Source organism: Panulirus ornatus, chromosome 2 (assembly GCF_036320965.1).
Source record: "Panulirus ornatus isolate Po-2019 chromosome 2, ASM3632096v1, whole genome shotgun sequence".
In the NCBI taxonomy this organism is placed as follows: Eukaryota; Metazoa; Arthropoda; class Malacostraca; order Decapoda; family Palinuridae; genus Panulirus; species Panulirus ornatus.
This window is the reverse complement of record NC_092225.1, coordinates 25,053,112-25,068,153: the sequence shown is the minus strand read 5'-3', so window position 1 is coordinate 25,068,153 and position 15,042 is coordinate 25,053,112. Positions and strand designations below refer to the sequence as shown.

At 43.7% G+C, this 15,042-nt stretch overlaps 1 protein-coding gene across 2 annotated transcripts; it reads left to right on the top strand.

Annotated features, from left to right (window-relative positions):
• The first annotated feature begins 2,576 nt into the window (after window positions 1–2,576).
• Window positions 2,577–14,522, top strand: LOC139754562 (uncharacterized). Of its 2 annotated transcripts, none has more exons than XM_071671934.1 (7): window positions 2,577–2,704; window positions 6,295–6,911; window positions 7,967–8,108; window positions 8,953–9,089; window positions 9,330–9,476; window positions 10,371–10,556; window positions 12,375–14,522. In XM_071671934.1, the coding sequence occupies exons 2-7, from the start codon at window positions 6,786–6,788 to the stop codon at window positions 12,585–12,587; spliced, it is 951 nt and encodes a 316-aa protein (XP_071528035.1). In that variant the 5' UTR covers window positions 2,577–2,704; window positions 6,295–6,785; the 3' UTR covers window positions 12,588–14,522. The 2 variants fall into 2 exon arrangements, with proteins under 2 accessions (XP_071528035.1, XP_071528026.1); XM_071671925.1 differs by lacking the exon at window positions 2,577–2,704 and adding an exon at window positions 4,133–4,285.
• Window positions 14,523–15,042: the final 520 nt, after the last annotated feature.

Here is a 15,042-nt window from a genome sequence, read left to right as displayed (position 1 = left end):
TACTAACATGGTGGGTCGGGTATCCTGGTGCTGACGTCACCCACCATGCCATAAAGCAGTGAACCAACACGGCCGCCGATCACGTACGGGAAGTAACCGTCATTGTGCTGCCCCGTGTTTTGAGCGCGGTATAAACCGCCAGCGTTGTATATGATAACGAATTCCGACGGCGAGGAGAGAGAGAGAGAGAGAGAGAGAGAGAGAGAGAGAGAGAGAGAGAGAGAGAATCAACCCGACCTGATTCACAGTAGAGCGTGACTCTACCACGGTAAATATCCTGGATTGTGAGGGAGGTGGGGCGGGCTACGGTGCTAGGCGGAGGGGACGACCGGAAGGTTGGTATGGCAGTTGGTTGTAAGCAGTCCTGCGTTTTTGTTTTGTTTTTGTTTTTACGCGCGTTGTTGTGTGTATTTATTCGAGAGAGTTAATGATGATTTTTGTTTAATTCCTTACACTCTAAGAAAAACGAAGCAGTGTTTGTTTACAACACTTTGGGGCACTGAATAAGTGACATCTCTCAGAGCCCTGGGGAGCAACATGACACCATGGGTGACATGACTTGTGTGGGTATTCGATTGATATGACATGGTTACTGTAGTGACATGACACTGTGGTTACTGTAGTGACATGACACTGGGTACTGTAGTGACATGACACTGTGGGTAGTGTAGTGACATGACACTGGGCACTGTAGTGACATGGCACTGTGGGTACTGTAGTGACATGACACTGTGGGTACTGTAGTGACATGACACTGTGAGTACTGTAGTGACATGACACTGTGGGTACTGGAGTGACATGACACTGTGGGTAGTGTAGTGACATGACACTGTGGGTACTGTAGTGACATGACACTGTGAGTACTGTAGTGACATGACACTGTGGGTACTGTAGTGACATGGCACTGTGGGTACTGTAGTGACATGACACTGTGGGTAGTGTAGTGACATGACACTGTGGGTACTGTAGTGACATGACACTGTGGGTAGTGTAGTGACATGACACTGTGGGTACTGTAGTGACATGGTTGTGTAGGCACCGGTGGTGTGATATAATATCGTGGGCGCTGATTAGCGCGACTTTTACCACTTTACAACCTTAGAGACGGCATTGGTGTTGTAGCGGGGGATCATGCGTTCTGGTCACAGGAAAAGGTGGGGGAGGGTGAGAGGTCAAGTGCCTCGGGTTATATTTACAAGTCACGTGCCGGGCTTTCCGGCTTCCCTCTTGAGAGGAAGAGGGGCAGATGTGCGTAAGACGTATGGAAGGAAGGCGGATTTCCTGACCAGGAGAGGGGGGGGAGAGAGCTAACTTCGTCTATGACGAGAATATTTTACACTTTACGCGTGGGATATTGACGATCTGACAATATGTAAAGGATTTGATGATGTATAAAGAATCCGACGTGAAGGATTTGTTGGTGTGTAAAGGATTAGATATTATGTAAAGGATATGATAGTGTGTAAAGGATTAGATCGTTTGTAAAGGATATGATGGTGTGTAAAGGATTAGATATTGTGTAAAGGATATGATGGTGCGTAAAGGATTAGATCGTGTGTAAAGGATATGATGGTGTGTAAAGGATTAGATATTTTGTAAAGGATTAGATATTTTGTAAAGGATTAGATATTGTGTAAAGGATTAGATATTGTGTAAAGGATTGATGTATGAAAGAACAGTGAACAGTGCAGAGCTTTTGCCACCCAGGTGTAAAATTTTATAACGAATTGCGCTGAAAAAAAAAAAAAAACGTAAGAATAACACAGGAAGGAAAATGAATTTTGCCCTGGCTTCTCCAACCGCATGTGTTATGCAACCATAATTCGAACGCTTGAGGTGTGTGACAGGTGCTCGTTCTATGACTTACTAAGGAGGGAAGTAGAGTACTGGTATTTCTACCCTTCACTGCTCGTGGTCATTCATGTTGGGGGAAGGGGGAGGGATAGCCAGACTGTGGTGGAGAGGGTCAGGGAAGGGGGGGGGGGGTGTAGTCAGACTATGATGGAGAGAGGTAGGTTGAGGGAGTGGTCGAGCTATGGTGGGGAAGAGGAAGGGGTAGTCAAGATATGTTGATGGTGAGGTGATCTGGGGGAAATGAGTGAATGGTTTAGAAGAATTGATTAGTGGACAATTGGTTAGGGAGTGGTAGTGGACCATTTTGGTTATGAAGTGGGAGTGGACCAGTGGTTGGGAAATGGTAGTGTACTAGTGGAAGTGTACTTGTGGTAGTGGATCATTTGGTTGTGAAATGGTGGAGGAGTGGCAGTGGATCAATGACTGAGCTAAGGACCGGTAGTCGTGGACCAGTGATAGAGCTGTGGACCGATAGTGGTGGACCAGTGATAGAGCTGTGGACCGATGGTGGTGGACCAGTGATGGAGTTGTGGACCGATAGTGGTGGACCAGTGATCGAGCTGTGGACCGGTAGTGGTGGTGAAACACTGATAGAACTGTGGACCGGTAGTGGTGGTCCAGTCAGTGAGATGGCGGTGGGGGTTGAACCAGAGGGTTTCGTCATTTGCCACCATCACATGAGTCATCTAAGGTGAATGGCGCCACGGTGGAGACTCGCTGGGTGTGCAGAGAGGCAGGTGCGATGCCCGGATATGTATTGGGGGTGTCTGTATGTAGTGGTCGTGCAGGGATGTTGTGGACCTACACACATTGCGTAACGAGTGGACCCGTGTGTAATGGATGTACAAAGGTTTGTATCGAGTAACCTATTTGTGTAGCGTAAACGAATAAGTTTAGAAGGATGGGCGTTACGTAAACGTGTTGTAAAAGTGTGTATTTTAGTTCACAATATAAGCTTCGCTAATCAGGTGTTCAAGGGGTGCATGCCCCTCATTGTGTATGCATGTACATATCTTTCTTGAATTAGTGTAAACGTAGGCACGTCTTCGCGTACACGCAGAGCATACATCAGTGCATATTTACAGTTCTAACTTATCACAACGTTGAAATTTTTATTTTTTGTATATATATATATATATATATATATATATATATATATATATATATATATATATATATATATATATATATGATATTTTGCCCCTATTGCATATTATACTCCAAGTATGAAATATGAAATTATACATTATAATTTTTTTCATACATATTCGCCACTTCCCGCATTAGTGATGTAGCGTTAAGAACAGAGGACTGAGCCTTAGAGGGAATATCCTCACTTAGTCCCCTTCTCTGTTCCTTCTTTTGAAAAATTAAAAACGGGAAGGGTGGGGATATCCAACCCTCTCCCCTTTTAGTCGCCTTCTACGACACGCAGGGAATATGTGGGAAGTATTCTTTCTCCCCTATCCCAATATATATATATATATATATATATATATATATATATATATATATATATATATATATATATATATATATATATATATATATATATATATATTACAGATTTCCTACTTGGCGATCGCATGTCCAAAATCATGTTCCAAAACGTTGCGGAAATTTCAAAAGTTTGGGGCATATCTTGTATGCCCTAATAAGTATATTGTTCGATGTAGAATTTATCAGAATTACTGGTCTTTGATACGTTAGACTCCTTATCAGTCATTACATGTAGAGTACAAGATAAGTTTTGATTTTCTTTTTCTGTTAATCATTGTTCACAGTGGACCCGTGCTCAACCCAACCTATACTCACATGAACCATTATTGTTGACTGTGCAACTGAAGTGTCCTATGAGTTGACAGTTTCTGAAATTTCATCTTATTTTCTTCCCAAGTGATAATCCGGTGAATTTCACGAAATTCATTTTATTCTACCCTCTCGTAGTATGACAGTCGTGAAGGTATGAAAAATAGTCGTTGTTTGTGTCTTGATGACGATCAATATATAGTGTTTAGTCAGGCTTGATATTCGCGTATGGTGTGACCTTGGCTGGAACGTCGTCTTCTTAGAAAAAGAAATGGGACCAACTAGTATTGTAATGTTGACATATCTAGACTACTACAAATAGAAATCCACTGTGTTACATGCTAGATCACGCTTCCTCAGTACTTACCTACCTTCGTTAGTCGTCTGACCGTCTGGGAAAATTAAGAAAAGAGAAAAAAAAAGACAGAAAGCTGTTAACTCTAGGAAAAGAATGAAGCCAGCAGGAAGTACGTAGGAGGCTCAAGTCTGTGAGAGAGAAGGCTAGTTGGTATTTACTTAGTGATGAGTCGGGATATCCTAGCACAAGCTTGGTTCAGTCTACATATCCCCCACCTCCAAGCCTACATCCTTGAATGACTTTAAGTTATTTCCAGTCACGTAGGTTAGTGACGGTGAATTTATTTATTCTTTTTCCAGGTTGAAGAAAACTTCTCTGGAAAGATAAAGGTGTGTTTCATACCCGGAACATGGCCTGGTCATAGTGCAAGTACTTATAGCTCACGAGCTCTGTATCTCCGAAGGATCAAGTAGTCTTTAAATGGGAGTGAAGATTCAGACCTAAAGCATCAAGGGGGTTAGTCATCCAGGACAAACCAAGTGAAGAAAGTGGAAACAAAAAAAAATTAAGAATACTTGAGCGTGGTAAGGCAAGGCCTTCATCAAGGCTGGCCACACGTGGTTCGGTTGCGCTCTCTCTCTCTCTCTCTCTCTCTCTCTCTCTCTCTCTCTCTCTCTCTCTCTCTCTCTCTCTCTCTCTCTCTCATGCCCTTCACTCCATCTAACCCACCTCCTCAGTCTATTACGTAAGCCCATCGTACTCTTAGGACTGTAATAACTCCCCCCCCCCAAAAAAAGAAAAATAATTGTCCACCTATGGATTCCATTTGCGGTATAAATGTTGTGTAATACCACTACTCAGTCGAGTAAGACCATAATACTTGTAGCTTGTAGAAAAGAATACAAAGATTGGTGTTGCCTGGTTTACATTTACGTATGCAATGCAGATATGATGTTGGTAACGGTTTCTTTTTTTTGTACGTTTGTTGTTTCCCACCACGTCAAGGGAGAGATATGGAGTTTTACGTTCGCGGGGACATAAACTCAAAACTTTTCACTAGCTCAGCGACTTGTGCACGCTCACACATCTGACATCATTACTTGGCGATGTTTTAGTTTTAACACTTTTAGTCCTCCCTGAAGATCGGTCCCTTACTTAAATGCCACATCCTGTTATTGATCTCAGATATTCTTGGCACAAAGAGAGATGTAGTGTGTATATATGGAGGAAAATGCACTGCATGCGATCGCAATGTTGGCCTTATCTATCTAATTTGACTATATTTTCCATGTGAACTCTGATGATGGTTTTGCAGCATCCAGACTGTGTTTGTCTCTGGGGGCGTACGTCTCATGGGGGGGAATTCCTACAACCCTCGATAGATGTTGGAAAGGGAAAAATCCCTCCGTTAGACAGAGAAGAACTTGGATTTAATTTTTTTTCATGTCGGGAACTTATCAGTTCCTGTCTCTGATCTTGGCTTTCGGTCTCGTCCCTTCGATTCTGTGTTGTTTCCTCCCTAACTTAGTACTCTCATTATATGATATTTGAGACCTAGTATCTATATCAATGGTAGACTTGCCCCCAAGTGCTCGAGGCCTTCATATATCATTATGTTGGCTCAGGAAGTTCTGATGAAGGTCTGAGAACATACGCCCCCCCACATGTAACACTTTACGCCCCCCCCCCCCCCACATGTAACACTTCCTCCACGCGGATCTAGATGATAGTCGCTAGGTTCCAAACGTTTCGATCCGTGAGTCGTACTTTACCTTGTTGCCACCAGCACTTTCCTACCCCACTCCTCCTCAAATCATCATTAACTCTTCATTTTCATCCTACTCGCCCAACGAATCTTTTCCGAAGACTGTACACTATCCACAGCATATGAAGCAAGATCTTATTGAATGTTTTTATTTTCCATTACTCGTCTGGGGGAAGACATCATCCACCACCAGACTGGGAATTTAACCTTGTTCCTCACAAGGTGGGGAGGACCAAACCCCTCCTCTCTTCCCCCCTCCTCCCCCTCTTTTTTTTCCTCGTCCTTGCTCTTGTGAACCCTCTTGATAAATATAAGATGTAGTCTACCCTTATGACTTAATATTTTCGTAACTCTTCCATAATAACTAAATAGATCTCCTTTATGCTACCGCTGATTCCTGATCGTAACCACCTTTACTACTGTTGTCCACTTTCGATTGTGTATACCTTCAACGCTTCTCTGTGTAGTTACGTGTATTATTTTAACTTAGGTAAAGAAAACACTCCAGGTATACACTGGCCTTCATTGTTGCTGAAAAGATTATAATTCAAACTTTTTTTTTCTTCAGGTTACTGTCGCCAAGGCCCCTACAGAAGACAACCCACTGACACACACACACACACACACACCGTCTCAAGCCCTAGCAGACGACACAATCCCACACGAATATCCTGATCACTAACCCCCCCCCCCCCCCCACACACACACGTACACACCCACACAATCGTATTACCTCACAAAAACCTAGACGCCAGCAGCCCTTGGCTACGTAGACATAATCTTAGGCACAGATACACCACAGACTTCCACAAAAGAAGAAAGTCTGTCCAGGGTACCAGGAAACCCAGACACGCGCCTCCTCACGGACAACAGGCTACGCCACACAGCACCACCAACTTACACTCCAACCGAAAAGCGGACGCAACGCATCCACAGGCTACCACCACGTCCCCTACTGATCTCATAACCCCCACACACACTCCAGGGTTCCATTAGCCCCCCACAGACTCCAAGAAACTCGAGTTCCTGTGGCTCACAGACACACCACAGTAGCCCAGCATGCAGCAGAACTTCCTGGTGGACGAGGCGCAGTGGCAAAGGGCCAACCAAGCCTTGAGGTTAAGCTTACCGCGGGGTCCTGCAGGCCTTCCTTGGAGGTACTTCGCCCTTGAACTCTACCGGAGGGTAAGACTTGTTTGTTTTCTCATGAGGGACCTGAGACTTGAGGGCCCCGCGAATTGTCTATCGTGCTCTTTACATGTGGTTTGAGAATCGAGGACCAAAGACCTGTCTTGTGTTGGGACCGGAGGACCTGCTGTGCTGTTTTGGGACTTGTGCTGTGGCCTGAGGATCTGTGATCTGTGGCTAAAGACAAGGACCTGGGACTTGTGATGTGACCTGAGGATCTGGTATATGTAGCCCCTTTAGGATCTGGGACTTGTATCTAGAGACTTGAGGACCTGGGAGCCATTTCCTGTAGTCTGAGACTTGAGGACCTGGGAGCCATTTCTTGTAGTCTAGAGACTTGAGGACCTGGGAGCCATTTCTTGTAGTCTGAGACTTGAGGACCTGGGAGCCATTTCCTGTAGTCTGAGACTTGAGGACCTGGGAGCCATTTCTTGTAGTCTGAGACTCGAGGACCTGGGAGCCATTTATTGTAGTCTGAGACTTGAGAACCTGGTATCCTTTCATTGATGACCTGGACTATGATTCTTTATTGTACTGAGACCTGAACCTGGGCTATGTCTTCTGATGACCAGAGATGTCTAAAAAGTTGTGGCCTTAAGACATGAGGACTTGTGTTACGCTGATTTGAGGCGTAGGGACCTGAGATGGGATTAATGACACGAGACCCGAGGTTTGACCCGAGACATGGTTCACTTTTCTGAAACTTACCTTGATTTCGTTCATGTAACACCTGAAGAATTTTGTCAAAAAAAGATGTTCACTTCGATTCCTTAAAACAAATTCTCGTTCCAGAATGAGTGAGAGTCTGAGCTAAACAGGAGTGGACGTATTTGAGCTCAGTATCACATCATGTCGATGGACAGATGGTCATAATTTCTTCAAGATTTATCACGGTCGAGCATTGGTTCGCACGTCTTGATAAAGCAACGTATAATATGTAGTTTGAATATCTGTGTTAGTACCTCAGTTTCTTTTTTTCCTATCCACAACTTCCGTAACTACTACTACTACTACTACTAACTGCATTTGATTTATTACTACAACTTCCACAGGTGGAAGACTGGGATGAAAGAGAGCGTCGCAATTACCGTCACAGAGTATGGGACTTCTGCGTGATCCATTCCAAGCATGAGAGCGACCAGGAGTTGGCTGCTAACTTGAAGCGCTTGCTCGAAACCTCGCTAGGCTTCACAGGTGAGCCAGTCGCCTCTCCCTCCGAATTCTCAAGATTTCAAATCGCAACCCAAACTCTCAAAAGAGATTCTCTCTCTCTCTCTCTCTCTCTCTCTCTCTCTCTCTCTGGTTGTCGCCGCACTTCAAACCCAACGCCGTGGCAAAACCTCGCTGTGAGTTAGTTTGTCTGAAGGTTCCGGACACGGCAGAACGACCCTGAAGCACGACGGTACGACCCTTTGGTACGAAGGGGCCCTTGGCCCGGCCCTTTTGTCTGACCTGTCAGGTCATAGGTCACCCTACCATGCCATACCATACCGTCGTGTAATGGGGAGGGGGGGGGGGAGTGTTAAAATCAATGGTTTTGGATTAGACTGAACCTGTTCATGCTTCGTGCGTTCCGGATCTGTTCCGACACCACAGGTTTGTTTTGGTTTTCGTTACGTTATTTATTTCTTAAGTTTATGCGACCGGCCAAGCTGCCGGCAGCTCGTTAACCTAACAAGAAACCATTAATTTTACATGTCATGCGGCTTAATGAGTGGTAAATCAACGGCTTAGCATCACCTCCTTTAAGACAGGATTTGGTTTTGCGTAAGGAGCTGCCCTGGATGATGTAGAGGAGGCACTGGATAACAAGGCAACGCATTAGGTTGAGTGATAAACTTAACGATTTAACTAACGTGACGTTGAACGGCCAGGCATCTCGAGAATGGGAAGGTCATTTCGACAGCCAAATTAATCATTTCACTCTCTTCATCCTTCTGTATTCTTCTCCTCCTTTCCATATGTATTTTTCTTTATTTCTTCGTCTACCATTGTCCCGCTTCTCTTACCACATGCATTTCTCCGTGTTGGCTGGCAGGTCGAACCCTGGCGGAGGTGGAGTTGGGGGAGAACACCCTGCAGGCGGCGTCCGCGATGGTAGAGGGCAGCACCAAGGTCTTCATCCTAGCCACCAAGTACCTCAACAGGATAGGCGTCCCCAAGTTCGTCTTCCAGGTATACACGCTTTAGGGTTCTTTGCTGGAGGGAGTGGGGAGGTGGAGGGTTTCAGATTTTGTGGAAGGTTCTAGAAGTTGTACTGGGTAGTAGGAGGTATAAGAAAGTATGGAAGATATCTGGTTTGGATTTCATGTATGTACTTTTTTTTTTTTTTTTACAGCAATATGACGTCTTTCCTTTCATTCTGGAGGGGGACACTCCCATCCTCTGCTCAAGTTTTCCTCTTTCCTCCTGCAGGCGGCGCTGATGCAGGAGATCCTGCAAGAGAAATGGCAGCGCAAGATCGTGCCTGTGAGGCCTCCGGGGCCCATGGTGCCCCTTCCTTTTGGCCTTGCTCCCATTGAGGGTTTTACGCTGGGGAACGAACCCAAGACAGTCGAAGTGGTCAGTGCTCCCTCTCTCTCAAATAGTAAACAGTTAGTGTAGTAAAGACTGGGGGGGACCAGTTGTAGAATGGTTCATACCCGTGCCTCTGTAGTAGTACTAGTAGGAGTAGTTGTAAGTGATGGTGGTAGTAGTAGTAGTAATAGTAGTAGTAGTAGTAGTAGTAGTAGTAGTAGTAGTAGTAGAACTGGTAGTAGTAAATAGTAGTTGTAAGTGGTAGTAGTAGTAGTAGTAGTGGTAGTGGTGAATAGTAGTTGTGGTTGTAGACGCCAGTAGCAGTAGTACTGGTAGTAGTAAATAGTAGTTGTAAGTGGTAGTAGCAAATAGTGGTTGTGGTTGTAGACGTCAGTAGGAGTAGCTGTTCCTGTAGATGTTTGTAATGGTAGTAGTTATGAGAGCGGTGGTGCTTACGAGGTGTGAGTGATGGTGTTAACTATGGCGGTGGTGTTAGTAATGACGGTAGTTATGGGGATGGTGGTAGGAAATCACGGTAATTATGGTATTGCGTCAGGACCGGTGGTAGTTCTGGGGTGGTGTTGGTAATGGTGCTTGTTACAGGTTGTAGAGTAGAAGTTGCCTGTTTGGTTCTTCTGGTTGTGGGAAAACCGTAAGGAGAGGATAGATAGATATAGACTGATAGATATATAAATTGTTAGGTAGGTAGGTAGACAGATAGGTAGATAGACATGGTAGACACAGACGGATGAATAGGTAGGTAGGTATAAAGAAAATTGGATTGAAATTATAGACAGGCTGATCGTGTAGTTAGATACACATAGAGTAGATAGAGAAGTATATAGATATGTAGGTAGACAGCGAGTCTATCGATCGATCGATAGATAAACCTCCTGCAGATAGATGATAAAAAAAAAAGGTTCTCTCCTGCTGGTTCAGGTTAGCGACGCCCTCACGGTGGAGGAGCAAATGGAGGTGAGAGCGGCCAGGAGGCGGGATGAGGAGGTCCACAGGATGCGACTCCTCCACCAGCGGGAGAGTCGTCTTCAGGAGATACGGGAGGTCGTGGCTGGCCTCCGGAGAGACTTCGGTGACGACCATGACCCCACCGACCAGCTGGAACAGGTAAGGTCACCAGAGGTCACTCACAGCCCCGGGGGTCATCAACGGTTGTACCACATGAGAGAGAGAGAGAGAGAGAGAGAGAGAGAGAGAGAGAGATGTTGTCTAAGGTTAGAGTTCAGATGGGTTGTTGGGTTCTGGAGGTTGTAGAGCAAGGGGTTATATGGCAAAGGTCGTAGGTTCTGGTTTTTATAAGTCCAGGGGGGGTCATGGGTCCAAGGTTGTGGGTCCTGGGCTTGGGGTCCAGGAATTATTGGTCCAGTTGTAGGTTAGAGGGACTAGCGCTAGTTCAAGGGTTGAAGATTCAGGGGTTGTGAGTCCAGGCGTTGTTTGTCCAAGGTTTGTAAATCCGGGGGTTATGGGTTGAGGTGATGGTCCAGGAGATATGTAGGGGTTGTGGGTCTAGATGTGTTTAGGAGTTGTAACTCCAGTGGTTGGTTGGTTTAGAAGTTGTAAGAGAGAAATGTTCTAAAGTCTAACCGATGAATGGTCTTTAGTTTAGGCCTGTCGTTCCTGGGGTTATGGTTGTGAATGTGTTTAGGATATAAAGGCTAAGGGTTGTGAGATCAAGGAGTTGTGGACGTATAAGTTATAGAGCTCTGAGGGTGTTTATTGTACCTCTGAGGTTTGAGGAGTCAGGGTTGTGAAATAATCAACAGGTTTTTGAAGTTGTTAGTGTTAAGGGATGTTGAGTTAGATGCTTTAGGGTCTATCAGTATCAGATTTTAAGGGATCTGGGATCAGATTACTGTAGGCTTAACGAGTTTTAAAGTCTGGGAGTTGTGGCAAGTAGGGGCTTCTAAGTTGTAAGGGTTGTTAGGTCCTAGAAGTGTGGGATGTCCAGTTGTTATATTGTCAACTGGTTCGAGTTTAGGAGTAGTGAGACTCAGGGCTTGTGGATTAATGTAGTTGCAAGGCCTAAGGGTTGTGATATCCACGTATTGATAAGTTTGGAAATGGTATTACTGTGCAGTTGTATAGAATAACATTGTCTAGGGTTATGGTGTCTAGTATTTATGGTACCTTAGAATATGTTTTGTGAGTAGTAGGTCCATGGCTGGTGGACTTCAAGTGATATAAAGTCAGAGGGTTGTGGTCCTCTGGGATCTAGTTGTGAGGAGTTGATAACACGTCTTGAAAGTCATGAGGTGTTGTGCATTCACTTGTAGGGTTTTCAGGCTATGGTACCCTCTGTTATGGGGTTTAATGGTTGTAGGTCCTTGGGGTTGTGATTTTGAGGCGACTGTTTTGGTCTGTAGATTGTGGGAGTAAGGGGTTGTTAAGCCTTTAGATTTTGGACTCCTGTAGTCAAAGGATTGTGTGTCGTAGGTATAACTGACCACAAGGGTTGTGAGGTTCGTGGTCAGAGACTGTATAGGTTATAAGCTGTTAGGGTCTTATTGTTTTACTGTGTAGGAGCCATGGGTTCAAGGGGTTGTGGGTTGTATATTTTTGGTTGTAAGGGGCTATGGGTGGTCAAGAGGTTGTCATGTGTCGAATTAGGATAGTATGAGGTTAAAAGGAAGTGTCTTAGAATCTCTCGGCCGAGCAGAGATGCATGTAATTTTGCCCGGCATTACAGTGGTCATCACCCATATTGGGAGTATGTATTAGCAGTCATTATTGTTTCATCTTTCGTATGCTACGGAACCATGTTTATTACTGTTGTTACTATTCTCATAATATGTCTCTTAATTACTGTTGAATCTTAAACTCTAAATAAATTTCCCAAAGACATGGATGGATATAGAGAGTAAGCAGGACTCCTCCCCTTTCAAAGTGTTCCTCTGCAACTCAGAAATAGATTCCCTTCCAATTCAGATGATCGACCAGCTGAGGAGGATTACTGGCGACCAAGGGAATGCCGACCAGGTCATCAATGTCTCTAGCTGCAGCAACATCAGTGTCGGCCCTTCGTTTCACTTCACCGTCAACAGACCCTACACATCCTCTTCCACCTTCTTGGGCTCGCCCTCCACGAGCGACACTTCGTTGCTCGACATAGCTCCCACTCGGTCGACAAGTCTATCCTAAACCCGCTCAACTCAACCAGTTTCATCTGCAGTGATCAGTTTCAACTCGTTCGATAAGTCTATCCTAAGCCCGCTGAACTCGGCTAGTTTCATCTGCAGTGATCAGTTTCCACTCGGTCGACAAGTCTATCCTAAACCCGATCAACTCTACCAGTTTCAATTGCAGTGATCAGTGATTGGCCTGTCTGCTCTTGGCATCACGTCGACAATGTTAGCAAGCTGACAGCACATGTACGATCAAGGCATCCTACTCTTTGGGATAGCCATGTCAATTTGTAGTCAAAGACAATGTAACGGGAAATATGACTCAAGTTAAGTTTTCAAGGTGAAAAGCTGTTTTGTATCCTAGTGCAAAAGACAGTTTAACGGGAAATATTTCTCAAGTGAGTTTTCAAGGTGGAAAGCTGTTTTGTATCCTAGTCCTAAGGACAGTTTAACGGGAAATATTTCTCAAATGAGTTTTCAAGGTGGAAAGCTGTTTTGTATCGTAGGAGCATTACGTACTTGTGTATCTCAACAGACTACTAACTCAAGGTAAAGGTTGATCATTGACAATAAGATTTAACAATATGGCTGCGCGTTTCTCGAAATTGGAATGTAACGAAATTGGTACCAATGGGTTCCTTACATTTTACGGAGTTACTTTAGTGTATTGAGTTCAGGAATGGCACCTCTACCCATTTACTTAACCCGTTCGGATTCTCTGGGGCTTTATTCAGTTTGTAAGTCGATATACAAACTGACTGAAGCTGTATTTCAGAAAGAAAACTTCCTTGTACGATCCAGAATTCCCTAATTTTCATTATCAATGCATTCCACTGAATGCTGATGTTCATTGTAACGTTTGAATCTGACTTGTGAAGAATATTTGGGGCGGTGAATTCAGATGTCTACAAATATATAGGGATCGAATTAATGCTAAAATTATCTTTCACACACACACACAGGGTCGTACTCGAATATTCTCCATGTCTGAAATGAACCGTGTTTTGATCACGGTTAAGTTACACCAGTAAGTAAACCCACAAGAAACCTGCAGCATTGAAATAGACAGGTTAACTTTAGATCTTTCTTTTATAATTGTAGTTGCGTTAACCCCTGTCTCTCTCTCATAACCTTACCCCTTAACAAGTAGTTTAACATCAGTAGATAGGTTTTAAAGGGTAAACATGGAAAATAACACTTTCAGATATATCTGAAATATAATCTCATAGACTATTTCTACCATAATTTTTGGTGAATGTTTAAAGATTATTATAACCGTTGTGACAAGTGGTGTACCTGCTCTTCCTTAGTCGACGTAGATTTATATTTGACTTCCTGATGTAGCATAGTGCCTCCATTTTTAAATTGAATATACATTGTTATTCATTGTATCTGTTTAAACGTCTCAAGAATTATCTATGTGTGGTTACTCCTCTGTACTGAACAGGGAAGGAGTTAAACAGTCGCGGGACCCATTTTCTACTGTCATACAACCTAATGTTGTCTGCACTGACCGCGTACTGTTTCACGACATATGATTCATCCATCACTTATGCTCTAAAAGTCCTTCGGTATATATAATTCATCCATCGCTCATGCTATACAAGTCCTCTTTTACGTCACTTAACAAGTTTCTGGCCTATTTTCCCGTCAGTTTTGGTTTTCTTTTTGAAACTGCTTACTGTGTCATCACTCCAGTTTAAAAGTTTTGAAGGTTGTGATAAACTCACCCTTGACTGTTCTCTCTCCTTTTTGTGTGTATGGAACTTCAGTAAATGTTCAATATTTTAGAAATATATGTTAGGGTAAAGCCTTTTGCAATAAGTGGCTGCTGTTACAAAAGTATAGCTGGTCTTTACATCTCTGCTCATGTTGAGCTGGAGTCTGTCACCAGGCCAATGCCAAATTCACATTTTACCTAAAGTTTTGGAATAAAATAGAATGTGCAAAGGTTCGTTATTTTTCATACCTTTTAAACTATTTTTTTTTTATATTGGGAATTTTTCTCAAGTGTATCAGTTGGTCAGATTATTTTCGGCTTGCACATTAGAGGTAGTCACGTTCAGAGTGGGTTAGAAACCCTCCTTTGTGCATAAATATTGTACAAATAGGAGAGGTGTCACCATACTGGTTCTTTTTTTTTCTCAAAATATCCCAAAATACGGTAGAAGCATAGCATTCATACTATGGTGCAACTAGTACACGAAACAAAGTTCCATTTATACAGATTTCAAAGTAAACCCTGCATCGGTTGACACATTATTTCATATTTTGTGGGGCGGGTGTCTGTTCTTCGTCACAAGCGAATTCGATCCAACACGCAAGGTCAGCCACACGGCGCTCACCAGGCGAAGCCATATTGAATTTCTTGAAATAGTTCAACGTGCAGGGTGTACAACAATCGTCAGACTGATTTACGAAACCGCAAATTACGTTTTGTAGATATTGTTAGCTGGCATAATGACAAGGAA

What these genes read in the sequence shown, in the direction of transcription:
- LOC139754562 (XM_071671934.1), top strand. Translation starts at nt 6,786, where the DNA reads ATGCAGCAGAACTTCCTGGTGGACGAGGCGCAGTGGCAAAGGGCCAAC. An exon ending in TCCCCAAGTTCGTCTTCCAG is followed by an intron (nt 9,090 to 9,329) that starts GTATACACGCTT and finishes TTCCTCCTGCAG; the next exon opens with GCGGCGCTGATGCAGGAGAT. An exon ending in AACCCAAGACAGTCGAAGTG is followed by an intron (nt 9,477 to 10,370) that starts GTCAGTGCTCCC and finishes CTGCTGGTTCAG; the next exon opens with GTTAGCGACGCCCTCACGGT.